Below are 27486 nucleotides of genomic sequence, written 5' to 3' on the forward strand. Positions count from 1 at the left end.
AGCAGCAGTTGTTCAGAGGTTTGAGGACCTTTATGCCACCACTTGCAGAGTGGATGTTTCTTTTCTGCATGGCAATAGTAATTAAAGCTTGGGACACAGTTGCCCGGCAGACCAGACTGCCGAGCAAAGAATGTAGAAAGATCATTTCTGAACTCATCATAACCTGTGGGGCATGCTCTTTCTTTCATCATCCTCGTTTTAGGAGCTGTGGGCGGTCTGTAGACCCCGGTGGCTTTAAGTATTGATTGGCCTTACTGAGCCTTGGAGTTGCATTGATCTTTTTGGTTATTTATGGCTGCCCCATTGCATGTGTTTTAGGTTGTTCATGCACAGCAGAGGGGACCTAGGATAGTTCCGAGTTCTAGGCTATGGGAACATCATTTGATTTTAAAAAAATAAACCGTCCGGTTTTTCATTCTCTTTCTGCAAATAAGCTATGTTTCAGAGGATAATTACATTTTGTTATTTATTTCTGTGTATAGGTATCTTTACTGGAAGTTGCTTTCCAGAACAATTCTTAATCCTTTTACTTACACAAGTTTAGTATAAGTTTACCTATACTTTCACTGTGACTTTTATAAATGGATTTTATTTTGCTGAATTATAAATTGTATGTCTCTATGCATTGTTAGCCCTTAATGCCTTTGAAAATCCAGTCTGGATGCTAAGGATTGGAATTATCTCCAAATGTGTTTTATTTTAAATAAGTTGTTGTGTGATGTTTAATACTGTAGGTACGGTAGCATTTTATTTACTACATTTAGCTCTTCAGTTCAGGTAAAGTATATAATGATGTATTTTTATTTAAAATATATAGATGATGTGTATATAAAGTTTGTGTTGTGAAATAAAAGTATGTTAAACAGAAAACTGTTGGAATCTGGCTAATCTGGTTCACAAGTATTACACTCACTCCCCCTTTTCATTTTCCATGTGAACAGAGTTTGACTTGCATGACTGGAAATGAAATTTGAGACACCAGACTCTCTCGAGCTTTTCTCTAATAGCACCAACCAGTAACTTGTTCATCATCACTTCCTTAACAGATGGCACTTATGCAGCGTCTGCAGTCTCCTCAGGGAGACAAACTTGTATCAGACAGATAATTCGAGTTGTACTTCCTTCCCTACATACCCACCCATTCATGTGAGAGCGCGCCGAGGTCTGAGCAGCTTTCTCCACTTGTGTAATGCTACAGAAAAAAGTAAGATACCGCATTTGCTGAGCTGACTGGGTTCAATGGGGAGTTTTTTTTTTCAGAAGTAACTAAAATACCATTTTCTTGCTATTCTTTTGTCTTACTAAAGTAACACTTGCTTTCAAAACCATGTGCCCATGGAGGGGAAGGAGGGGCGGGGAAGACGACAGCGAAACGGCTAAACAGCAGTCACGGTAACTATTTCTGTTCCTGCTGCCATCAGCATACATAAAACTCCTAAGCATTCGTGTGAGCTGTCTGATCTGGAAAATGCCTGTGTTGTGATTTAAAAACAAAGCTGTTGGGAGTTGGTTTACTGTGCCTAAAAGGAGAGCAGGGATGCCTGTGTTCAAATGTTGTTTCTGCTCCTTCCAAGACAGCGAAGAGGACCCCCAAAGACATGTAGGTTCTCCCAAAGAATGAGAGAGAATCTCCCTATTCTCTCCCATTCTTTGGGACAAACTGTTCGGAACAAACTGTTCCTATTTCCAGCTTGTATCTAACGCAGAGAGTGTGGAACAGCCCTGATGTTGTGGTCCCGAGACCACGTTTGAGTCAGGCGTGTGTGGTAGCTCTGTTCTTGTCTCCAGGCCAGGCCGCTCGGAATACAGCTAATGAAAATCATCCTTTCTCCCGAATCTGCAGACTTCTAGTCTAGCATTAATCCCTTCCTACGAGATTGCTGTTCCCTCAAGGGTCTCTCAGGTAACAAGGATTTCTTCAGTAGGCTCGGTGGGTTCTCGCAAAGGTTTTGCTTTGTCAACCTGTAACAGAAGCTGATTCAAGTAATTCAACCAGCTTCAGAGCGTAGTCTGTTCTGTTGTGAACGCGCCGTAAAAAAACCGCTGTGCTTGTACCCTGCCTAGCCGTAACCAGCGTCGAGCTGCCACAACCCAGCTGAGCTGATCTAGCAGTTTGCTGCGGCTGACCGGGGAACTTCTGCTGCTTCTCCAGCATCGGCTTTGACGCTTGTCTGGCTCCTCAGTGAGCTAGTTCAGTTTGTTACCCCGACAGAAAATTTAGCCCTGAAAACTGAATGAATTGCTCACAGTTGTTTCCAGCTTATTCCCTGGGTTGGGCAGGTCGCGCCGCACCGCTCGCAGCGCGCTCTCAGTCTGGGCACGACCCTTTCCGTAGGGACAGCTTTGACGAGCTTTTGGCAGCCTTTTCCAGCGTGGTCGAGCTCTGTGGTCAAGCATCAGTGTTTTTTACATGCCAGTGATTTTGAGTTTCCCTTTTCTCAGCTCTTGCAGCGCGTTTGGGGCGAAGGAGCCTTTCTTCGCAGGCGCAGCGTCTGAAGGCCTGCGGTGTTCTTTCCTCTTGGTGTTTTAACGGCCGTTGCAGGCTGCGCGGCCCGGCCACGCCTCGGCGCCTGGGTCACGGCGCCGCCAGAACCTCGGCCTTCCGGCTGGCCCTCGGCAGCTTTGTGGCGGCGGCCGGGAAGCAGCCGTTTGCCGGCCCTCGGCGTAAGCCCGCTGCGTTCGCGCGGCGCCTCGCAGCGCGGCGCTTGGGCCGCCGCCCTTTGCCCTCCGCTGGGGAGCGGGCGGCGAGCGCCCAAGCGCCAGCTTCCCCCCGCTGCCAGCAGCGCTAAAACGAAGGGAAAAGCCGTTCACTGGCGACGTTTTAACCAAGAACGGCATGACTGCAACCGCTGGCGCCTGCCCGGGCGCCGCCTTCGCGCCTCCCTGCGCCCGGCGGCGGCTGAGGCCCGGCGCGCTCAGCGCACCTTCCGCGGCCCCGCCCCGCCCCCCGGAAGGGAAGTGACGTAGGCGCCCTTCCGCCGAGAGGAGGAAGCGCCGGGAGGGCAGCGCCGCCGCCGCCGCCGCCGCGGGAGGAGCAGCGCGAGCGGGGCGGGAGGGCCGGGGCCGCCGCCGCCGGTGAGATGGGGCCGGGGCCGGGGCCGGGGCCGCCGCCCTCCCTCCCTCCCTCCCTCCTCGCCGCGGCCGAGAGCGTGGAGCCCTCTCGGCGTTGCCGGCGTCTCGGCCGCTGTCGCGGGCGCCGGCGGCTGTGGGAGCATCCGGCCCGGTGCTCGGGCCGCCGCCTCGAAGCAGGGGGCGGTTGTGTTTGCCGGGAGGGAGGGAGGGAGGGAGGGAACCGTCGGCAGGTTTCCGGCTGGCCGGGAGCGAGGACGGAGCTGGCCGGGTGTGGTTCGGCACCATCTTAAGTCCCCTGCGGTTGGGGCTGCCGCGGTCCCCGCGCTGGGGCCTGTGCGGCTGGATGGAGCGGGGCTGGGGCGGCGGGGCGGCAGCTCTGGCTCCAGCCCGGTGCTGCCGCCCTCTCTCACGCTGTTCTGGGTCAGTCGCAAAGTTAGGAAGTGACCTTCGAAGTGGTGCTTCGTATCGGCAGCGCCTTATATCAGTACTGGGCGGGGGGGTCTGTGCCGGCCGGTTCTTGGTGTTTGCGGTTACCTGAGAGCCCCTTCAGTCGATAAGGGACTTCAGAGACTAGCGATCTCTCCGCTTAAGAGGAACCAGCATCTTACAGGGACAGAGCTTGCCTCAGGAGTCGAATGCGCTGGCCTTCTGGGCAGGGTTACACAGGTGTTTTGCGGGGAGAGGATTAGGAAGAGGACGGTAGCTTGATGCAGTGTTTTCCTGGTGAAAATCAAAGTGGTGCGCAGTAGAAGAAAATATAGGAGTGTGAAGCCAAATGTACCAATTCAGAAGATCGCTTTACAAAATATACCAATTATAAGCTCCAAAATAGTCCACGATTCTGGTAGCTTTGTTTTGCAGTGCTATCTAATCTGTAGCAGTCTTTCCGCTTCCTCTCTTGCTATTTGCTATGTAACCCTTTAGCATGTGTGGTTTTCTCTTTTGCCTGTTGATGGACCGACTCCTTGTGACCTAAACTCATACATCTCTCAAAACACCCCATCTAATCATGCTTGAGAAGTACTCTTCAGATGCTGTCAGTACCAAGTCAGAAACAAAGCATACAAGATGTTTTGACGCCGTTCTCTAAGGTTTTAGCAAACTTTGTTTTAGTCCGTACCCAGGCGAGCAAATAACGTGGTAGGTTGACACGTTGGCAAAATATATTGCATATGAAGCGCCCGACAGCTGATGCTTTTGAAGAGATCTTAGAAGTTTTAGATAATTGTGTCCTTATTTTAATTTGAATTCCCAGTCAAACAGTACAAATCAATTTTGTTAATGTTTGTTGTCATTTCATTTAAAGGTGCAATTATGAGTCACTGGTAGATGCTGCGATGTAGTCTGTTAATTCATGAATACGTGCTACTCCTGACAGCACAGTCATTGCTGTGGGCAGTAGTTAAGAGTTTGATGTGGACGAATAAAATCGTTGAGGTCTGTGGTGGCATTGGAGCGGGGAGATGCTCTGACTACTCTTTGAAAAGTTCCTTCTCAAGTTGAAGCAAACCACGAGCTCTGCGGGTGGGTTGTTGAAATCTCCTGGCTGTTAGGCTTCAGATGTTTCCATGGCGGTTGTAGTTAAAATAGTTAAGACTCATGCAATCTATTCTGCAAAGATAGCAACTGTATTTCTTTGTCAGTCTTTCCTAAGTCTTAAGTTTACGATGCCTTTCATGTTTTCTGTTCATGAGTCTCTTAGATTATATTACCCCACCCTTTCCTTTGGAGGAAACTAACTCATGTTTAATTAGCTTTGTGTTAATTATACGCCCGAATGTTCAGAGCTGCGTATGAATCATGGCAGTTTCAACACTTATATGACTCTTAAGAATTTGATGTCATTCAGGGCAGTGGTTGCTCTTTGGAAGAAGTACTGAGCTGATGAGAAAGAGCAGAATGGCTATCTGGTTAATTCACAAATTGATATTTGAGACTGATATTCGCTTGAAAGATTTTCTGCTACTTCAGATGCTGGCAGTGATAATGTTTTTCGCTGTTTGTAAGAAGAGATGCTTCCCCTCGCTTTTAAGATCAGGCTATTCATCTCTTTGCAGGTGCTTTCATTTGGGATGCTGTAATAGCCTCCAACATTGGTGGCTAGACATGTTACTGTAAGGACCTTTTGCATAGGCGAAAGTTGTAATTGTTAGAGACTTTAATTAATGCAGTCCCCCCCACCCCACCTTTTTGATGCATTTCCCAGTAGACATGGTCTACCTTGTAAACTTATTTTCAGTAACTAAACTCCCATGCCTGGGGATGGCTGCTATGACAGACAGCAGCAGTACTCGATGCTGCGTCAGATGTTCAGAAAATGCTCTTTGGAACTCTTTGATGTTTTCTTACAGGAAGAATTAATACAGATAGTTCAAATCTTCATAGCTCTTAATGAACAGCAAGAGCTAAAGCACATGAACTTCAGTCCAGGGCAAAGGCTGGTGTCGACTGTTGCTACGAGTTGTGCCAAGGTTATCTTGGGTAGACTGTTGGTTGCAAGAAGCAGAGTAAGGTAAACTGATGAACAAAACAGAGCAAGAGGGACTCGGAAGCCAGGAGACAGATTTTTTGTTCAAGTGGAAAGTGTAGAAGGATGAAATATGCTGCCCGGTAGTCAAAGGTAGTTTTATACTTTCCAGCCAGCCTGCCTGTTTTGAATCTTTTTTATGTAAAAATAGGGAGGCATCACATGTCTTAATCAACTTTGGTACCAGTATTAAAACTTGCTTATAAAGCAGTCTTACCAAACCACTGCTTTCACTTCTGGAGTTAGCATGCAGAGCTGTTTAGTTTTCACAGCCTGTAATAATTATTAATTGACTTACAGTCACATCCTACCGAAGGTGCCTATAGGTTGGTTAAGTGAAGCTTCTTCCCACTCAGCTGTGATATGTGGGCTTTTCCAACCAGCTCTTCCATGCAAAGTGGCCCAGGCAATCCAGGACTCGTAAACAGTTTGTCGTAAGTCGGTGTTTTATCCGCACTGGCGATAAAGTTGTCTGCCTCTCCTGTCCCTAGGAAGTAAAAAGGTAGTGATTGCTCTGCGCTAGAAAAGAGCAAGCGGAACGAGCCGGTGGTGCCTGCGCTCGTGAAGAGTCTATACTACTTCTAAAATGTGTTTCACAAACTATACTTTCCCTGAAGCCAAAGCTGTACCTATAGTTTTGGTAAACGCTCATGTGTTACGAAACTTACCTTCGGTTTAGCGTTGGAAAGAATGCGTTATGTAAGGGTAGTCCTGTCCGTGTGTACGTTAAATCAGTTCTGTGACAGATCCTGTTTTGATGAAAGGTGTCCCTCTTTCATGTTACATAAAGGCTAAGGGTGCAGCTGTTCTTCGCTGTGGCTCTAGTACCTATTTTAATAGGTTTACTATAAGTTTTTGCAGCTATTTTGTAATCTGTTTGGTGTGAAAATCGGCATATAGTCAGTCTCTTGCTGCTGGCGAGAGCTTTGAGTCTGATGCAAAGGTACGACGTCCTGGAGGAATAATTGCTGCTACTTCAGTGCCTGTTGTGGAATACTGACAAAAATGGCCTAAAGATTTATGGAATTAAAATTGGAGGAGAGTGGACTTTGGGGGAACTTAAAAGCTAACCTTGTATCTTATATAACTGACCTAGAAATCAAGATGTCACATGTAATCTTCAAGTGTCTGAAAGCTTTTGAGCTCTCTTCTTATCTTGCAGTTTTAATTGTGAAATAGCCTGTGACACTGTGAAATCATAACCTGATTATGAAGGTTGCATCTTTAGTCTCATGGGAATGTAACGGAAGATCATCAGAGGAATAAAGTAAAATAGTATCTGGTTGCGTAGTTGTGTCTCAGCGTGGTCTGGTTAGTTTAGCATCACTGTTGATCTGCTTCGTTGTTTCTGTCAATGGACAGTCAAGATGCCTGTGGCTGGATGTCCACTTGGAGGCCCTCTTGGGGTTTGACCCAAACGGGCACGTGGGCATCTAAAGTGGTATTTAAGCGAGCTGTTGCTGCCTGAGTGTTGGCAACTGTTGTGGGTTGTAATCTGAAGTCTGCAACTGTTTCCCCGTGGTGCGCGGGGACCTTGCATCGCAGATCGCGGTCTGCAGAGGTTGTCTAAAGACTGGCCGATGCAAACACTGTGATGAAATCCCTTTGTAGGTTTAGATGTATTCGTCTTGCTTCCCAAGAGAAACTTGGGCATCTGAGGCCTGACACCAGCTGAAACTGAAAATCCATTTCTGAATTACAAGTGCTTTATTGAGCGCTTGTATTCAATGGGTACTGTTGCACTTCAGGTCAGTGGAGAACATAAACAACCAAAAAACAAGCAAACAAACAAAAAACCCTGCTTGTCTGTCGTCCCTGCCTGCCAGCCTTCCCCAACTGTAACGTTTCAGTTCTTGTCTGTCGATGACGCCTGTACCAAAATGCATGTTTCCTGTGTCTTGCTCGTTCTGTGGTGTTCTTTAGTAAATCTTCAATGGTAGGATGAAGCACGTGACTCGGGGAAAGCGGTGTGGCTTTTTGCAGAATGGTTGGTTTTGCTGGCTTGGGCTCAGATGTCGGCTTCCGTGGCTGCGGTGGCTGAAACCCTGTACCGTTTCCACGTACGCTTTCAGCTGTGACGTTGACAAAGTCACAGAGGGGAACTGTTGGGCAGTCAGCTGGCTTATCCTCCCCCCAAAATTGTTTTGAGTTCCCACTTTCTGAAGTAAGCTGTGGTTTATTGGATATTCTTGGGTGACAAACTTGACAGTCAACTTCTAGGATTTTGAGTAAGTGTCAAGAAACCTGTATGAGATGGTATAATACTCCTTAAAATGTTTGCTGTAAGTAAACAGGTGCTTTATAACTAATGAATAAAGGGAAAATTGTAAAATTATCCTAGCCAAAAAGAAAACAAACACACAGTGATAGGAAGATGTATTAGTGAGTTTTAGAATGAACAGCCTTATAGCAAGTGAAAGGCTAATTCTGAATTAAACGACAAATTTGTTTCACTTGCTGGACGCTCTAACACCACTGCAAATATTCTAAGATGCTTATGAGAAAGCTACCCAAGGCGATCTGATCTTTCGTTGGAGACCTTCAGTGTACAGCCCTTCTCGTATATCTAACGTGACATCATGTGCAACATCTAGCCGTGGTGCACAGGTATTCATCGCTCTTGATGCAGCTGCAGTTCGGGGGGGAAAAAAAAAAATGCTCCATCTGGAGCAGCGTGGAAAGCGGTAGCTCTGGGCAGCTGGCGTTGTGCCGAGGAGCTTGGGCGTCAGGCTGGGAGGCACCCCCCTGCGAACGCGTGCAAGACGGAAAACGGGAGAGAACTAGCTTTTACTTTCAAATAAGTATCAAGGAGAGAGGGACTTTATAAATTTGTAAATAAATATGTGCCTTGTTTTTTTTGTTTTGTTTTTAAGTTTCCAAAGTCATGGTACTAGTTAACATAGATATTAGCTTTTGCAGGAGGTCTAGTGCTGGTACAGAAACTCTGAAAAGAAGTTTTGTTATCATGCTGTTTTGTGAGGATGGGCATAGGAGGTGCCCCTTCTGCTTTCAGAGCACACAAACTGATTAGGTTCAGGGCAGAATTATTTGAAGGGTTTGTCGGGCGAACCGCAGTATGAGTACACGTATGCTATAAATTGCAGGCATTTGCTTCTGGGAGGTGTGGTGCTTCTTGCAACTGTTGCAAAGTCTTTTAGCGGAGATGCAGAAGATGAAGAAAGGATGTTTGGTGCAATGCACCTTTCCCAATTGTACCAGTTAACTTTATCTATGTTCTTATGGTACTTTATGGTCCTTTTTGGTGAGTGTTTCTGTTTTTTGTTTTTGTCTGGGAGCTGTTCAGAGTTGCCTGCCTTTCCAACTCCTGGGAAAGCCAGATTTCTTCCCGCTTTAGGATTATGTTACTTGGAAGCCATCTTTGAGCAGAGCATGAAAACAAATAAGAGGGCTGACCACGCGAGTGCATTGAGGAGTTGATCTTTGAATAAGAAATGCTGCTTCTTTAGTGAGAAGGAGAGAAGGGAATGGATAAGGGAAAAACATTTTAGATACTCAGAAGTTCTAACATACCTTTTTTAGGAATGAAAGGTAGTAAAATATGGTGATTTAGTTGCACAAAGTTGACTTGAACTGGATTATTAAATTTGTATTTAAAGATCCTCGGTTTAAATAAACTTGTTGAATTGTTCAATTTGTTAAAATATAAATGCTGGTCTGCAAAAAAAGGCTGTGGAACTTTTTTTTTTAATGGTAGTGTGTCTTTAAGTGAAGAATAAAACCTCCACTTTAAGTGCGCCATGTGATTTCTTCATATTGATTCAGGGTGACCTCTTTTGTCCCTGAGTCTGAAAGTGATGTAACTGCAATCTAAAATACTTGAAGGGGAGGAAAAGGAACTGCTTGCTTTCTCTGTGGCTTGGTTTTACAGCTTTCTCCAAATCTCTCCCAAAAGAACACGAAAAACTGAAATCTCATTAACAAGAGACCCTCTTTCCTTACTGCAGTGAAAGTTGCTGAACTTTAACACTGAGCAGAACCTGATTTTTAGTTCTGATGTCCGCTAAAGGTTAACAGGATGCCAAAAATAATTGTGGCACTAAAATATGATTAGAGGCCTGTAGATAGAAAAAGCCAGTTTTTGTGCGCCTGTACAGAGACAGTGGAAGTGTAAAAGGCTTGGCACAATTGGCATGGCAAGTGGAATATGCTGTTAAGATTTCAGAAAGCATGATGTTGATACAGGATTTAAGCAAGATTAATTCGTTCTGCTTTGGTTTTCCAAAAGCCTGAGTGTCCTAAACACAGTGCTTCTACTTGAGTGCAGCACCTGAATTTGTGAAGCGGGTCTACAGAAGACGGTTGCAAAACTGTTGTAACTTATTTCATTATACTGAGTGACAAGATCAGGCATATTATGCCCTTGGGTGATAGAGACCTGTGTAAGATTTCTCTGGAGTTCACGATATGAAAATGTTTTTGTCTGTCTTGTCCTTAAAACTCCCTATAACCTACAGTCAAAATATTCAGGGTGGTCAGCTTTACCACTGATGCCAATATTGAAAACTGCCTGGTGTGAAATTTTAATCGCTTCGTACAGGCACCGGCAATAGAAGTCTTTAACAAGCCTGCTGCTGCAGGCTCTGTTTTTAAGAGGCAGCCCTTAAACTGCAGGTTAGGAGCAGTTGTGGAAGAGTTGCAAACTTTCACTTCCCCGTTCTTTTCAAAATTTGTGATAAAGGGCTTATGAGAATGGATGGCATTTGCAGATGCTGATAACACGTAATTTCCATCTCATTATTCCATTTAACTCCAGGTTGCGCAACGGAGATACATCTGACTTCCTGTCTGCTAGATAGCTCGACAGTCAGCTGTCCTGCGCCCCCTTAGAGTCAGCGTGATGACTGCTCTTGAGGAATCCAAAAAATGACAATAGAAGAGAAACGAAAAGATTTGTGCGAAGGCAAAGTACTTATTTTCCCCTATTAGTGTATCCGTCAAGAAATGAGGGAAGTAGAAGCTGTCTCTACTATTTAAAACGTAGCTTTCTTCTCTTTGGTCTGTAGTAACAGAAGGGCGTTAATGACTGTCCAGCTGTCGGATGTTTCTGTGGGAAAGAGAAAAGGGGATGTAATTAGCTGCTCTCAGGGGTGTAAATTAGAAACTGAGTCTTTACAAATTATGTTATTAAGAGACCAATTCCCTTAAAATACAAGTCTCTATAGTGAAACTATTTTTAGTTTATTTCTAGAAACTCATTACTTTTTCAGAGAGGAAAAATAAAGAGGAGATACGGATTAGATACATGTATTATTTTTAATATTAGGAAATATGTTTAATATTAGGAATATTTAATTGGTTCCCCCCTCAGAGAAAGTCATATCTATTTCCTGTTACTTTACTTAAAATAACTTGTTTAGATTAACAGGAAACGTTAACCACTATCAGATTATTTTTGTCAAGAGTTGGTCATATATAATTCAATTTGGAACAGAATTGCTGTCATTTCCCATAGTAGACAACTATCTTTGGTAATGACGGTTGTACTCCTCGCATCTGTTTTGCTGAATAACACAAAGACACCTCTGCAGCGCTTCCCAGCGTGTCGCCTGCGAGAGCTTCCGGGGCGACTGAGCAGGTGGCAAGAGCCAAGGATCCCCCTTGCTCAAACACAGGAACTTTAGGGACGTTCTGAGTCTTGGGGAGAAACAAGATTGCTCTGAAAGTTACTGATGTCGATTCTTTCATTTAAAGAGAAAAAAAAAAAATACTTTTCATCTTGCTAAGACTGGAGTGTATTTCCTGTTTTCCTCGTGTGATCTCGAGTAATAGCCAAATATACTGGAGGGGAGGCAGGGCCTTCGACCGACTGGGGAACGTTGACCTAAGAGCAAGCGGTGTGCCCTTGTCATTAATAGTTTTGGTTTAAAGATCTTCAGATTTTCCTGTTAGAGGAAAGAAGTCCTAGGAAAGCCTTCAGTTACAAAAGCTAGAGCAAGAAATCTGAACAGCTCAGATGCTCACTCAGCTTAGGCGAAGCTTTCTCTGTTGTGATCCCAGGAGTAAAAAGGGGTTGGATTTGGTGGCTAAGACCTGCCTTCCGGTCTAGTGTTGGTGTGTGTCATTATTGCAGTCCAAATGCCAGTGTTCTGATATGCAGATCTTAAGCTTGCCATTGCAGGTGGTTCTGTGCTGCTGCTATCCTAAAATGAACCCAGCGTTTAGAATTAGAACGAAGTAGTTGAAATGCCCTTGGGAGCAAGCTGGCATGCAGGAGAGTCGCTGTCAAGCGAAAAAAGAAAAGAGGGAGAAAGAACAGCTGGATTGCTGGAAGAAAAGACTCTGCTTGGTGATGGTGTGGGCGTGAAGAGCCTCTTGGTTGCAGTCCCTATTGCAGCTGCATAGGGCTGTCTACAGGTCAAAGCTATGCAAACGTATGTGAATGCTGCCATTGGCTTTTGGTGCTGTACGATTATGTAACGGAGCCCTTCCTCCTCTGGCTTTTATTTTGTTACTATGGAAGTCACCAGTAATTAGAGCAGGTGGCTTGTGTCAAAAAGACAAGCCTGCAAAAGAAAGTCTTTCTAGCAATCTAGCATCAAGTTTATCTCTAACTCTTTTCTCTTCAAACAGGAAGAAAATGAACCTGAAGTCGGAACGCAGAGGAATTCATGTGGATCAGTCGGAGCTGCTGTGCAAGAAGGGCTGTGGTTACTATGGCAATCCTGCCTGGCAGGGTTTTTGCTCCAAGTGCTGGAGAGAGGAATACCATAAGGCCAGGCAGAAACAGATTCAAGAGGACTGGGAGCTGGCAGAGCGGTAAAGAGGCCTCTCTGTTCCTTCGTCTCTTGCAGTAGGATGACTTTACTGAACGCCGTTTCTGTCTCCTGTTTTTAAGTGGTATTTGCGCTGGCTCAGGTTCATCGTAAGGTCTCGAATTTGACCTTTGCAGTAGGAATTGAAATCTTCCTTTTGAAGCAAAGATGAATATTTATGGCACTCTAATTTAAGCGGTTTCAAAAGCAAGTCTGTGGAGTTACAAACGTAAACAAAAAATTCTCCAAAACACCTCAATGAATACTTTGACCTAATTTGCATACTGAAATCTGTAATTCTTACTAGCAGTTGGAAGGGTGAAAATGACAGTTTTGATTAAAATAACCCTGCCTCTAGAGACAGCAGTTATTGTCTTGAATGTAGCCAGCACAATGGGTTTACATTTTGGCTACTCCTTAAAAAATTGTTTTTAATCTTGTCTGTGGTCAGTTAAACTGAGGGTAAGCCCACAAGAATCGGAGCTTTCAAATGATTTGAGTTATTTTTCCAAGCAAACTTTTTTGCAAGGCAATCTATTTTTTTCTAACGTGCCCAGTGCTTGACCCTGAAAACGGAGGTTGAAGGGAATCGATGCATGAGTGAGAAAATAAGAGCAGCTTCAATTGCTTTTTGTTGAGTTTGAGTAAAAAATAAAAGCTTTGTCACCTGCCTGGGAAACTGCAAAATATCCATTGAATGTAGGTGGCATCACAGCTGTCCTTCTTGTCACTTCCAGGTGTAAGTTATCTGACATCCCCCTCTGAAAATTAGCTGTTTTAAGGCTGCATGAATTCTTGAGAATGGAGGAGCATGTAGCCACATCATACTCCTAAGTGTCTGTGCTGGAGCTGCCTGGCAGTTGGCCTGAGCTGACTGAGACATTTGTTCGTATTGGCACGGAGCCTCTGCATCTGCTTGCCTTAACATATCAGTGGTATATTCCAGAACTTTATCTAGGAAAAAACACAAATGGCTTGAGAAGCATATCTGTGCTTGAATCGGGAACATTTTCAGTGAACTTGAGTTACCTAGTGATAAGTTAACAAAGATGATTTAAAAAAAAAAAAAAAACCCAGTGAGCATAAGTGCAGTGATTACACCAGCCTGCCTGTAGAAGGTCACGTCTGTAGAAGCTCTCTGAACTTGAGTCCGGACTGAGGATTGTTTCTAAGCCTTAAGTTTTCTGGTACCTAACTGGTCTTAACCCTATTCTTTTAGGCCTTGAAGTAGCATTTTGGGGAGTGGGAAGAAGAGGGGGAATTTTTCCTTCTTGTCTGTCACTGGAACAGATTAGCTGCAAAGACTGGTAGGATGAAGTGCTTGAAACTTTTTCTATCCTGTTTAGAAGCTGCCAGATGAGCTGTTGAGTATAGTATAGAAGACACATCTTTTTTTTCCCCCCTCTATTGTGAATTTGGCTTGAACAGCTTCAGTATTAGTAAAGCAGGTAGTTATACTGTCAGTCTTATAGTGTCTAAGTGTAATAATACTGGGCATTTAAGAAAGTCCTTAATAAGTAACTGTTCAGTAAGGAGATGCTAAAGAAACAGATAAGCTATGATCATTCGCTACAGTGAGCCGACAGTCTTTACAGCACAGATAAGACTTAATTCCTGTCTCAAGAGGTTACAACGCAAGACCATTTATAGCCCATTGTGGGCTGGATGAGTGTTTAAAGAAAGTTACTCAACCCTTTAGTATCTTGGAAAGAAATATAATTCAATCCATTTTAATCCTCCTGCATAAGAAGAAAAGTAGTCTTGAAAGGGTTGGTGTGTTTGTTTTTTTTTTCCTTCCATACCCTCTCCTTCTTGGTACGTGTAGATCAGAGACGAGCTTGGTGTATGCAAAGTGCCCTTCAAAGTGGCTGTGCTATGTGAAATGGCTTGCATCATTCAAGCAAGTATATGTATTTCCAAGACTTGGAAAACCAACTATGACAGCAATAATCTGCTTTCCAGAGTATTTCTGAGACCGTGACAAAGTATTTCAGCTGCTCACCTACGAGCTGTGCTTTTTACTTTCAGTAAGGTGATAAAGGAAGATGAGGGATTGTCTGAGAGTGAGAAAAGAGGGGTAGTTTGAAGGTTGCAAAGACCTTGTTGGGGTAGAAAGGGGCCATGTGTTGGGTGACAAGGGCATCTCAAAACACAGAAAGTAGTTCTGATATATGCAGTGAAACTCAGGGTGGGAGCATGGGCGGAAAGTAACAAAGTGGACTGATGGAAGTGCCCCTGTTCTTTCTCTTCTTCTACTCCCTGCAGTCTTTTCCCTCATCTCTACCTTTGTAGTGTCTAGTACCCAGTTTTGTGAAGGTGAGATCCGAGGTCATGACATGAGGGGAAGGTGACCATGATAACACTTTGTCTTTTCCGTTCTGACGTTACTATTTAATCCTCCCTGGTTATCTTAAGCCTTCCCTCGCTTTCACTGTAACAATGGGAAAAGAGCGGACATAATGTAGTGAGGAGACTTGTGACAGGCACCTAGAAATGAAGGTGGGGATAGAGGAGAATTGGCATGCCAAGTGAGTAATTTATTGCACAGGAAATTAACTTATTTGTGCTGATTTTAACCACTTGAGTTAGACCTACATCTTTCTCATCCTAGGCTTCAACGTGAGGAGGAAGAAGCATATGCCAGCAGTCAGAGTACCCAAGGGGCGCAGTCACTGACCTTTTCCAAATTTGAAGAAAAGAAAACCAATGAGAAAACACGAAAGGTGACTACTGTGAAGAAGTTCTTCACTGCTTCTTCCAGAACGGGAGCTAAGAAGGGTAATTTTTTTCCCTTTGTTTTTTAATGGTTCTGTACAACATGTTAGGCTAGAAGTATTTTTGAAAAAAATGTATTCTACTAAAATACAGGTCATATAAACTGTGGACTTGTAGCGTTACTTGCATAGCCCCGGACCTACGTATTTCACTGCTTAAAAAAAATAAGAAAACTGCTTTGAATTTGATTCAGATCAATCAGGAGGTCAGTCAATCAGGAGTTTATCCACGCAGCCTGAATTTATGTAGCTGACAAGAACAGTCTAGAAATAATTTTCCTTCCCAGATTCTCTGCAATTAGGGGGAAAAAACCCAAAATTGAAAGGGTTGTTTACTGCTCCTGTAACTTCACAATGTGTGCGCTGTACTCGGAGACAAGAGATACTGCCATTCATCTTCATGGTCATGATTCTCATCCCATGGCTGGGAACTTGACCAAAGTTGCTGGCTGTCCCAAGAAGCAGAAAATTAGTTGTCTGTTTTCATGAGAACTTTTTGGCTTATGTTGGAGGAAAGATTTTCAAAAATGTGAATCCCTGTAGCTGTGAAACAAGGCAAATCTCCTTCTCTTCCTATGTAAAGTACTCCAGAGGTATTTATAGAAGAGGTAGGGATTTTCTTATTCCGAGAATTTTTGGTTTGTCATTTACAGTTCTGAAAAATGCTTCTGTATCTTTCCTTTCATAACCTGTGAAGGTTTGCAGCATGGAATGTATAGTGTGCCGACAGATGTTAATGTATTCTTACTACTAGTTAGCTCATGAATTATACCAAGGTAGCACTGGATACTCTTTGTTCAAAATATTGATTTTTAAAAGTTGGATTGATTAAAGTGTAGATGTTTACATCAGTTTCTCTTCACGCTTTTAATAACTGAACTTAGAAGATTTGAGGTTAAACTTAACCGTAAAGGCATTGGATGCAGGATATATTTGAAACAGTTGGAATAGTGATGCGCTTGGAGAGTGGATGCTAAATGTGAAGTGCTACTGAAAACACACAAAAATGTGAGCTTTTTGGTGACAACAGTCTTTTAAGTAGAACAGTGGACTTCTAAACTGGACTTGTGGACACCTCTGTTTTAAAGTGATATAGAAGTTCTCCCACTTAAGTGTAATATTTATTTCTTGAGGGTGGTGATAGACTGCCACCGCACTGCTGAGTGGGAGTATCTTATTCCTGTGATGCACGTTCTTGCTAGCGTCATGAGTCAAGCATTGTGTGATCCTGTGGTTTAGGACTTGAAGGGGAACTTTTCTTGAAGAAAACAGGATGAAAGGCACCGACTGTCAGTCATTAAAACAAACTGATATGTCTAAAGGTGGTAGAAATGCTGATATAAAACATCAGGTGATGCTGCCACAATGTAACACTTCAAGCAGCTTTTAGGAAAATTAGAATGTGAAAGCAGGGTACCTTTTAAATGAAAATAAAAGTGAAAGGAAACTGCAGCCTTTAGCTTCAACTAGAAAAGAGTATGTGGACTGTGAATATAAAGTTTGTTGGCTGGATGGTTACTCTAGAGCATGTGTGCAAGGAAAAAATGATTAATGGCACTGATGCCTTTGCATGACAATAACTTCCATGAATTGCATGCTGTGACTTGGGCACAAATGATAAAATGCTTGACTCTGGAGGAGGAATTCCAGAAAAACAAGCAAAATTGTGTCTTAGCCTTATAGGCAACTCATTTCCTTCACAATAAATTGTAAATTTGCCTTGATTTCACCTGAGAAATTGTCTTGGTGCATGAGCACCAGCTGGCCAAATGAGGCATTCAGTAATGTATTAAAATTAGGTTTTTTTAACGTTCATTCTTCTCACTTCCCGTGTTTTGTTCTTTTGCATCGTTCACTGTCTCACCTCACACACTCCTGCTCTTGGTGTCTTGCTTGCTTTTGCATTTATTTCAGTGGCTCAAGAGAAAATCGTTAAGCAAGGACAGCTTGGGAGGGAGCGAAATGCTGATAACATTCTCAGGGACTTGAAGGAGATTTTTACTCCCTCCTGGGAACTGGCTTCCCCTACTGAAGGTAATGCAGCACAGCTTGAGCAAGCTGTCTGCCTGGTTTTAGTAAGCTTACTTAGTTGGGCTTTGCAAAATGCAAACTAGGGTTGTGCCAATTATAACCCGTGCTATTGAATATGAGGGTGACAAAAAAGCAAATCTAGCATTCTGAAGTGAACTTGAATCTCTAAACCAATTCTTTGGTTTTTGGTGGGGGGAGTACAGGAATAAAATTGATGATGCTGTGAGCTCTGCCTTAGCTTGTCACCTGAAAGACTATGCAGTTTCAAAAAGATCACCTTTCTGAAAGAAGCAGCTGGTTTTTGTGCTGCTTCATTTTTTTAATAGAAAAAATAATTCCAGGTTGCCATAAGAAATCTAATTATAAGTTGAAGCTACTTCATTTAATAGTTCACGCTTCAAGAACACTTGCATTCTCAAAACATCTTCAGATATTTGGTATGTTAATCAAGAAGACAATTTCATATTGAGAGAAGAGGATGTTTTGGTTTCATTTAAAATCAAAAAGGCACCAAAACCCACGATGCGAACGGGTTTGGGGTCTTACCCTTTGTTACTTGTTTGGCATTTTGACGAGTTCTGCTGACTAAAGAAAACACAAGATGTACAGTGTCTTTATTTTGCGAAGTATATACACAGATGAATGAATGTATGTAATAGAGCTAATGACAGCACTTTTTTCATATTCTTTACGTGGACTCAAGTCCACAGCCATGGCACAACCATAGTGAAATCACTGGAGTGCTAACATTCTGCTGTGACACCTAGCACCTTCGTAGAATGCCTCGAGCAAGATTTTAATGTAAATAGTGTTTGTTCTTTGTAAAAGGTGATCCTTTCCTAACTCTTGCCCTGCTCTTCATTTTGGCTTGTCTTTTCCGCTAGGTCCTCTTTAACTTGTTCAACTGGACTACCTTTTCTGTAATCAGTTTCTTTGTAGGTAGACTGACTTAGTTGTTATAGAATACATGATACAGCTGAAAGTATTTTGTTGCTGAAACTACATAAGTTCCTGTAGACCTCAGTAATCGGCGCGTATTGTGCAGATTCATCTTCCTCAAATCAGGTTTTCAAAAGAGAGAACAACAAAGTCACTGGATTTCTGAGTTTCTGTATGTAGTTCTTGGTGCGACTCATTGAAAAGACAGTTCATTCTGACATTCGAATTTTATTTTCTTAGTGCCTTTAGTTAACTGAAATGATCTACTTGAAATCTGTGACTAAAAATTTGTATTCCTTAAGTTCAAATAATAGGACAAGGTTCATCATTTTTATGATATAATGAATTCTGTATTGAGATAAGTCTTTCGCTGTTCTTTGAAATAAAGTCATGAATTCATTGCGGGGGAAAAAAATAACTTAAAGTTGCTGTCCTTTCAAAAGTGGACCTACTTCCAGTTTTGATGCATTGGAAACAATGCTCTTTATTGACTGGTTGTGTAATACTCAATTTAACAAGTTTAGCTCAACACACAGTAATTGTTGCCCCTTCAGTTGAATGCTGACAGGCGTTCTACTTTGCATCTTAGCTGTAAAGAAGATTGGAAGAAAAAACCTCTGAAAAAATATTCTAGTATAACTAGAAAGGAGACTGATTTGCATGATCTGTCTTGATTGCTACTGTTGGAATTTAAATGCTTCTCCGTTCTTATCACTTAAATACCATAAATGCACTAATAGTGCCTAATCAAGTTATTATCTAGAGAAGGTTATGCTGAAGTCTAGAGGTTCTAACAAGTCTTGCGCTTTGGCCAATCGATCAGTTGTTTCCCAGCCACTGGATCATACAGCTTTGAATTTACTGTAGCTCTGCATCTGTTTAAAAGCAAACATCAAAACAAAAGAAAAAACAATAACTCTCCTCAAGTCCAAATTAAACATACCAGCTTAATATACTAATCCCACTGAAATATTTTTTCTTTTACTTTGAAGTTCTGCATGTATGCTTATTGAAACAAATTTTGTTCTGCATGTTAGTGTTTTCAGATCGGAAGATATGCTTGTATCATTTTGATTATGAATATTTTCATGTTTTCTGTCTCTTTGCTACTTGCTTTTCATCGTGTTCGTTTACATCATCTCTATTCAATCCTTCATTTTGAACAGTGTTGGCTGGCAAGTTGAAAGGTGGGTGAACTACACTTGGATAGCAAAGATACCAGTTCCGTACACTTGACTTGCAATGTACACCTTTTCAGAAAATCGGATGCGCTTGTGTGACAAAACCCTGTGGTTGCAGCGTTATAAACTTGCATCCAGTGCTGTGTGCAGTCTGTGTTCCTACCGAACTCTCGAGTGCCAGGCGGATTCTTCCTTGAACAGATGTGGTGCTTCTGCTCCTGCTGAAACACAAGTGGCCGAGCTCTCGTTTACACCGCAGGGCGATTCTGTGGCAGCCAAACTGGGGCTGCTGCGTTTGCACCAGCCTCATGCTCCCATTCCCTGGCTTGTGCTGCTCTTGGTGTTCCCGTGACCTGGTTATAAGCTGTCTCGGGAAGCTGATTCAGCTGAAAAATAATGCTGTAAGAAAGACTTACTCCTGACTAGGACTACCCCAAACTACTGCCTGAGCTAGTGCATCAGCCGGATGAGTGAATGCTAGTGTTGGTGCAAGTGAAGGAGCAGGAGCGTAAAGGTGAGGGAGAATGGGAATGGGACCACTCCTTTAGCTTAAGCTGCAGTGGAATCACATCTGGAAGCCTCGATCTCATGTGGAGGGCTCTTATATGGGAATGAAAATGTAAGAAACTTGAAAGCAAGCCCATGTTGCAGTAATTTGCTAGCATTAAAAGGCCATTAGTGTAAATGGGTGTCTGGCTATAAATGTTTCACTTTGGAATATTCGGTTTCCTACAGTTATATTTAATAATATTCAGCATTTCACATTTAAGACTTTCTTCAGACAAATGGAATGCTTATTCATCTCTGAAGCTGAAAAAAACAATCTGAACTTCTAATACATGTTAAACACTTCCTGAATTCATACACAGGTGTAAAAAAAGGTAATGTACTGTGTCAAATTTTTCCCAGCAGAGATCCAGGAAGCCAAGGCTCCCAGCCCTTCTATACACAGGCAGGCTAGCATTGAGACAGATCGAGTATCCAAGGAATTCATAGAATTTCTCAAGACATATCATAAACCTGGACAAGATATCTATAAACAGTGTAAATTATTTTTGGACACAATGAATCATAAGAGGGTAAGTGTCTTGCATGTCTTTTACAAAAATAAAATAAGGAAATTGGTCAAAGATGGAGAAAATACTGCCCTTTTTTCCAGCAGCATTTAGATATTGTAACTAGGAATCTTTGGCTAGCATACTTAGTTGAATGAAGATCTAATGGCAGTCTTAAATTTTTGTTTCTATAGGTTTGGTATGGCATGTGACCCCAGAAACCCCTAAATTCCAATATTTCAGATATCTTGAAAGCACTCTCCTTTGCCTCCCTGAGGAATTAGTTCTGGAAGATGAAAGATCTGATGGACAAATAATCTGTTGGATAAAAATGATTTGGGAAAACTATGCTATATTCCATAGTCAGTGTTTAGATATTTTAGGTTTATGAACTTACGAAGTTAGTAGCAGAGATGTGTGCTGGTTGATGCTGTTTTTTTTCGGGAGGGTATTTGGCTGTGCCTGCCTCTTCCCCCCACCCCTCAACAAGGGATACATCTTCATTCTCTATATAAAAACTATATTGTCCTCCTTGAAATATTAATGTGACTGTAGTGCCACCTATGGTTGAAGAGATTCAGTATTCAGTACCTCTCCTTTGTACTGCCTTTCCCATTTAGTTTGTAGTTACTCAAATGGGATCCTCAAATTTTACTGGAAATTACAGGAAGTTCTGCTTGAACCTTACATGCCCTCCACTTTGAAAACATCTTGAAATATCTCTTTAAAATTGATTCTTTTTAAACATAAAGTTTGTGGTGGTTGTAGAGCTGTTATTGGTTACAAACATTAAAGGTGTTCTTGTCTACCTGATTCCTTCAGAGTTTGGGCTAATCAAAGAGCAGTCCTTCTCGAGCCTTAATTTGCTACTGTGTGTAACCCAAGCCTAAAATGCAGCACTGCCATCAGAGCTGAGACTTGATGTTCGGAGAGACTATCTTGTTTTTGGCCTATGGGAATTCAGCAAAATTAATATGAACTCTGTGAGCCTCTGTGTTCTTCAGTAGCTCAATTAACATTGCCTTTTAGGCATTAACTATTTCACAAATAACACTGTGAATATATTTCGCAGTAACATTGTCATTGAAGCATTTACTGTATAAATATTATTTCAAATTTATAATTTAAATTCTTATTTTTTGATATAGTGCATATCATCTTTAAAAAGTTACAAAAATCGGAACAAAAAAAAAAAAGCGACAAAATCGGGAACAAGCACTCTGCTTAAATAGTCTGCGCTATCCTGACATCCTCAGTAGGAAATGTGATTGGGATAAGGGCATTGCATCAGTCCAATTCTGCTGCTAATATAGAGCTGTTCAGCAAATAAATATAAATCTTGTATATGTTAAAGAGCTATTATGTCGTCGTTTCTCATGTTTTGAATATAATTTAGCCAATGTAAACACCTCTGAGAATTTATTTGCATTCTCAGACACTTACTGCAGCTGGATGCTTTCCATAAAAGACCATCAGAGGCATTGCTACCGTTTCCTCCCGCACGTGCACACTTACTCAATTTTCTGTTACAGGATTTAAGTATTGAGGAGCAATCTGAGTGTGCCCAAGACTTCTATCAAAATGTAGCAGAGAAGTTGCAGACACGTTGGAAAGGTATTGTGTTCCTCCTCTTCCTATCTTACTGCTGAAAAACTAATATTTTTAGGATAAAGTCTCTTGCATCTTCCAGTAAAAACAAAATGCTTCCTAACCACCTCTAAGAAATGCTGTTAACAACTTTTAGTACCATAATTAGAGCTACTCCCGGTAGCGCTTTCTTTAAAGTTTTGCAGTCTGAATGAATCAGTTTTTGCAATTTTTTAAACTGTCAATCAAATATAGTTCAGTTGTTTTCATTTCCTGTCCTTTAAAATTCAGTATTCCTCAAAAACTGAGGCTGAATGCCTAGGGTCAACTCAGCTAACAGGCTGTAATCCTTACGCTGTGGTGCCCAAGAAGTTGATGAGTAAAATTCTCATTGGTTTGACAGGGGAGCGTTTCTGTTGCAGACTGCTTTTATGTGCCTGGTATGTAAATAGCACACCTTAAATGTAGCCAGTTCTTGTTCTGTTTTATTTTGGGTTTTTTGAGTGGTGAACATGAGCAGAGGACTTTGAGGACCTCACTGGATTTATTCTCAAAGATTGTATCTTGAAGAAATGCTCTTGTCAGCTACAAATGACTGACCCTAATTCACATGCTGAATCTTGCTAAATGAACGTGCCTCATTGTGAAGCTATGCATGAACTTGTGTAGTCATGTCAAGGCAGTGTTCTCACCATTATATGGTTACATCTGCTGTAGAGAATGAAAATATTCTAAGCGTATTGACTGTTTATGTGATGTATCTTGCTCAAGTCAACAGTACTGATTTGGTGATAGTATGAGTGAGTCGTATTAAATCTTCAAAACGGTCTTACAATACTTTATTTACTACACTGGGGACACTATATTGTGTGGGGGGGACTACTACATTCTGTATGTGGAATTTGTACCTTTCAGTGCCCTCGGAAAAAGTTGAGAAAGCAATGGATCAGATCGAAAAATACATTATGACTCGACAGTATAAATACGTCTTTTGTCCTGAAACAACTGATGATGAGAAGAAGGATCTTGCTGTCCAAAAGAGAATCAGGTGAGTCTTTGAAACAGAAATAGCTGAGTACTCCATGGTTCTGTGAATGGTCTCTGAAACAAGCATGGTAAACCTTATGCTGTTGCACACAAAAACGGCAAGCATTTTAGCTAAAAAGTGTTAAAATATTTTATTTAAGAAATTGAATGAATAGAATGAATAATGAAAGCTGCTGCACTAGGAAAACTTACTGGTTTGCTTTTGTTAAAATTTAGCAAAAAATGAATTTTTTAATTGAAATAATAGATTATTTATGTGGAATACGTTGATTTATAACTGGATTAGTGCCTCATTTAAATAAAATACTCCTCATGCATTTTATTAATTCAAGAAGCAACTGGTTTCAAACACCTGAGTGTTATTGGCACGGACTGTTGCAACTTTTTTTTTTCCCCCCCTTCCTCCTTGTTATAGGGCTTTGCACTGGGTAACTCCACAAATGTTGTGCGTTCCTGTTAACGAAGAAATTCCAGAAGTCTCTGATATGGTTGTAAAAGCAATTACAGGTTTGTGAACTAAAACGTTTTTTGTTGTTTTGGGGGATTTTGTTGGTTGGTGGGTTGTTTTTTGAAGTTTACATCTTTAAACTTCAGAACTCTTGTTTGTGGAGATTATTTTCCACTGTCATGAGAAAAGGGGTCCAAACTTCTAGATTTGCAGTGGTCTGTGTGTTGTTGGGCTAGTTAATCTGTGAAGCAGGAATAATTTTTTTTTTTTTTACCACAAAAAGTGTTCAGACTGACTTATCTATTTGAAATACCTGGACTTGAACCAACAGAAGGTCAGATAAACAGGCATTTTCATGGAACGTCAAGTACTGTAGAGAAAACTAGTGCAATTTTAGTGTTGTGCAGTAAATGTCCTACTCATTTAAGTGTATGATTAATGTGACTTTAATTATTTGAGGACCTTTTTATCTTACAGATATTATTGAAATGGATTCAAAACGTGTCCCTCGTGACAAATTAGCATGCATCACTAAGTGCAGCAAGCACATATTTAATGCTATTAAAATCACAAAAAATGAACCAGCTTCTGCTGATGATTTCCTTCCAACACTTATATACATTGTTTTGAAGGGAAACCCACCCCGCCTGCAGTCCAACATCCAATATATAACACGCTTCTGTAATCCAAGCAGGTTAATGACAGGAGAAGATGGCTACTATTTTACCAATCTGGTAAGTGCAGGAATAGTACGGATGCTTTGTACAAGACTGTCTTCCGTTTGGATGGGGAGGAATTCCCAGTAAAGGCAAATACTTCATAAAATTGCAGAAGGAAAATTAAAGCTGCTCTTGAAATAGTGGCTCAGGTTACTCAGGGTACAGCAAGCTCTTTTGCTTTATGTCTCTTCTCTCTTCCACCTCTGCTTTTCAAGCCAGACAGTGCTTTGCTTTCTTTACGGTATGAAAGCCTTTATTGAGCAGGCTGATGCTAAGACTTGAGCACGTTTTTATCCTGTAAGGAGATAAGTACTTGCTATTGCTAATTCCTGCGCTTGGGCAGTGCAGATGTTATGCATGCGAAGTTCCCCATTTAAGCCCATAGGAATTTTTCCTATGAAGGGACTGCAGAACGAGGCCATTAACGTATGGAAGTAAATAGGCTTTTTAAAACTTCTGCAGGAGGCATTTATTTATATGCTTGTTTATATTAGAAAGAATTACGAACTTGGCTCCTCTGCAGTTCATCTTAAAGCAATTCTTTAGAAAAACATGTAGCTGAATGAAATACTTGAAATATTTAAGTGTTCCCCTCAGTAGGGCAAGAGCATCCCCAAGGTGAGCGAGATGGGCATCTCAGCATTCCTTCCTGCAGAGAGATGAAGGGAGCAGAGCAGATCTCTGCTGATCAGATTATTAACTATGAATATAGTGCTCTTGTTTAGTCATCGTGTCTTGTTCTTTCTGATCGCTCACCTCCAAAATGCAGCGGCCTTGAGCTTTGTCATGCAAGTTTTCCAGTCAGTCTGTGTAGTTTAGCTGCAATAGTATCTTCCTATATCACGCTCTAAGCTTTTGACTTTGAACTTTGGGAAGAGAGATGTGTGACCTGCCTGGTATAGCTGGCTGCCTGAGAAGGTCTTTCTTTACAAGTGATCTGTTGAGGCGTTAAATAATAAGTTACTGGTTCAACGGCAAGATTAAAAAGCAGAGCACAAGTTCCAGTTTATAGCCTGCAGTGATACTCGCTCTCTGTTCTGTTCATAGTGCTGCGCTGTGGCCTTCATTGAAAAGCTGGATGCTCAGTCTCTAAATCTGAGCCAAGAGGACTTTGATCGTTATATGTCTGGTCAGACGTCGCCGAAGAAGCAAGAATCTGACAACTGGTCGCCTGATATGTGCCTGGGTGTTAAGCAAATGTATAAAAACTTAGATCTCCTATCTCAGTTGAATGAGAGACAGGAAAGAATTGTCAGTGAAGCCAAGAAGCTTGAGAAAGACCTGATAGATTGGACGGATGGAATTACTAAGGAAGTCCAAGATATTGTTGAGAGATATCCGTTAGAAATAAAACCAAAAAATCAAGCCTTAGCAGCTATTGACTCTGAAAATGTGGAGAATGACAAGCTGCCCCCACCACTGCAGCCTCAAGTTTATGCAGGATAATTATCAGTGTTAACTTTGAAAGGCATCCTTATCCTCACCTAGTACTATCTGCTACTTGGAAAGGGAAGTAAATTCAAGGGTAAAAGTCAAATGAGCTTAAATCAGTACATTTTTAAAGGTACATTTTTTGTTAAGTGTAATAAATTGTATTTATTTTAGTCAAAGTAGATTTCTATTAGGCTTTTGTGGGTTTTTGAAACTGAATTTAAATTTTCTACACAAACCAGTGTAATTTTTAAGCAACACTAGTCCATTGACATCTTTTTCCTGAAAACTTCCTTCTAAGCATGCACTTACATGTTTTTAATAATTAGTTTAACTTAAAAATTTCGAGTTCTGGCAGAAACTCGAAAGGTACCAATGTTAGTCTGAATTTATTCTGTAGCTGTAAAGATGAAATATATATTGTAAAATATGTAAAATTGTAAATAGGTTTAAAATCTAACGTCTCAACTGTGCATGACATCTTGTCTCTTAGTGAAAAAGATGTAGGAAAGTGTTCATTATAGCACCTTTCATTTAAATCATTTTGCAGTATGAAGGCAAGCACACTGTTAATGTTTCAATAAGCTAGGTGGTAAAACTGATGAACTGCAATCAGAGAGGATATTCTTGTAATGATTTGAAAACTTCACGTTCGTTGTCTTTAAATTTACTCTTTATAAAAAGAAAGCACTACCCGAAATACGACATTTCTTCGTATAAACGTTCTCTCTTTGTCAGTCCACCTGACAGCCTGCAGTGGTGCACGTAAGCGCTGATATTGCTTCTTTTGAAGAGAATGTTAAGCCAGGCTTCAGAAATAAGAGGAAATATTTTTAATAAAATTGCATAGTGTGGAACAAAAGGCAGGGGGGGGAGAGGAAGTAGTGCAAGAGTTGGGTAAAAAGTGGCTTTTTTTCCATCAATGGGCTGGGTCCTGATTGCTTTTTTTGACAATCCTGGTAGGTAAATAAGTTCATATAATTAGAGGCTGCTTTTTAGTAGAGCATGAGCCATTGCTCCAAGCAGAAGAGTGCACTTTATTTTAATGAAAATGTCACTCTTACGATCTTCAGTGACCTTGTTTAGCAAAGGAAGTTACCGTGCCAAGTATTGAGCATCAAGGTAAACGTGGCCTCGTGTCACTAAAACTTTAGTGCGGTGTATCATGTATTTCGAGTTGAGGGTAATGGCTCACTCTGCAGAAAGTAACCTCTTGCAATAGAACTTTTTTATGCCAGTGAAACATTTTATATGTAACTTTAAATCTCTTCCAATTAATCTAGTCTGCCATATCTTGTTTGTGTACCTGTGATATCTAACATCTTCTACAAGTACTTGGCTTAAACAACTCTTAAGCGATGTTAAATCCCTGCCATCAAGGAGGAAAGTACCTACCTCTCTTATGTTCCACTGCTTTAAAAACACTGATATTTAAATTTGCACTGCAATAACTTCAGACCAAAACTGTGATTTGTTCTTTTTTGTCGAGTGTATTTAGTCTCATGAACTATGCATTCCTAGTGTTTCAGAGATACCTGGTTACCCAAATTCCCCGATGAAGTGAAGCAATGAGTTAATCAGGTGATCACAGGAAATTAAATTTAATATAGCCACATGGCACTGCTCCCAAACCGTTTAAGATCTGACCCGTGCTTGTGGTAAATGATACTGCAAAGTCTTTATTTTCTTTACAAACACTAGGTGCTATTTCTGATCTCCAGGTACACAGGTTTTCCTGAGAAAAACAAGCTTTTAGCTATTGTATAAATTGCCATGTATAAATAAAATTGTGTATGGTATGTCCTTGTTAATGAGTTCCTAAAAATCTCATTATTGGGTTTTGTTATGCTGTTAATGATTAATATGAACCTAATTGTGATTGGTTCTGCATTCACTGTGTGT

At 41.5% G+C, this 27486-nt stretch overlaps 1 protein-coding gene across 11 annotated transcripts; it reads left to right on the forward strand.

Annotated features, from left to right (window-relative positions):
* Positions 1 to 865: 865 nt before the first annotated feature.
* Positions 866 to 26032, forward strand: RABGEF1 (RAB guanine nucleotide exchange factor 1). 11 transcript variants are annotated; one of them, XM_068909565.1, is made up of 11 exons: positions 866 to 1204; positions 1308 to 1392; positions 12191 to 12376; positions 14984 to 15150; positions 17061 to 17180; positions 20207 to 20376; positions 21885 to 21966; positions 22855 to 22987; positions 23402 to 23493; positions 23912 to 24168; positions 25201 to 26032. In XM_068909565.1, the coding sequence occupies exons 2-11, from the start codon at positions 1328 to 1330 to the stop codon at positions 25597 to 25599; spliced, it is 1671 nt and encodes a 556-aa protein (XP_068765666.1). In that variant the 5' UTR covers positions 866 to 1204; positions 1308 to 1327; the 3' UTR covers positions 25600 to 26032. The 11 variants fall into 11 exon arrangements, with proteins under 11 accessions (XP_068765666.1, XP_068765667.1, XP_068765670.1 ...); XM_068909566.1 differs by having other exon boundaries at positions 20210 to 20376; XM_068909569.1 differs by lacking the exon at positions 1308 to 1392 and having other exon boundaries at positions 871 to 1204.
* The last annotated feature ends 1454 nt before the right edge of the window (positions 26033 to 27486 follow it).

The sequence above is a fragment of the Struthio camelus genome, chromosome 16, assembly GCF_040807025.1.
Source record: "Struthio camelus isolate bStrCam1 chromosome 16, bStrCam1.hap1, whole genome shotgun sequence".
NCBI classification, from domain to species: domain Eukaryota; kingdom Metazoa; phylum Chordata; class Aves; order Struthioniformes; family Struthionidae; genus Struthio; species Struthio camelus.

What these genes read in the sequence shown, in the direction of transcription:
- RABGEF1 (XM_068909565.1), top strand. Translation starts at nt 1,328, where the DNA reads ATGTGCCCATGGAGGGGAAGGAGGGGCGGGGAAGACGACAGCGAAACG. An exon ending in ACGGCTAAACAGCAGTCACG is followed by an intron (nt 1,393 to 12,190) that starts GTAACTATTTCT and finishes CTCTTCAAACAG; the next exon opens with GAAGAAAATGAACCTGAAGT. An exon ending in GCTGTCCAAAAGAGAATCAG is followed by an intron (nt 22,988 to 23,401) that starts GTGAGTCTTTGA and finishes TCCTTGTTATAG; the next exon opens with GGCTTTGCACTGGGTAACTC.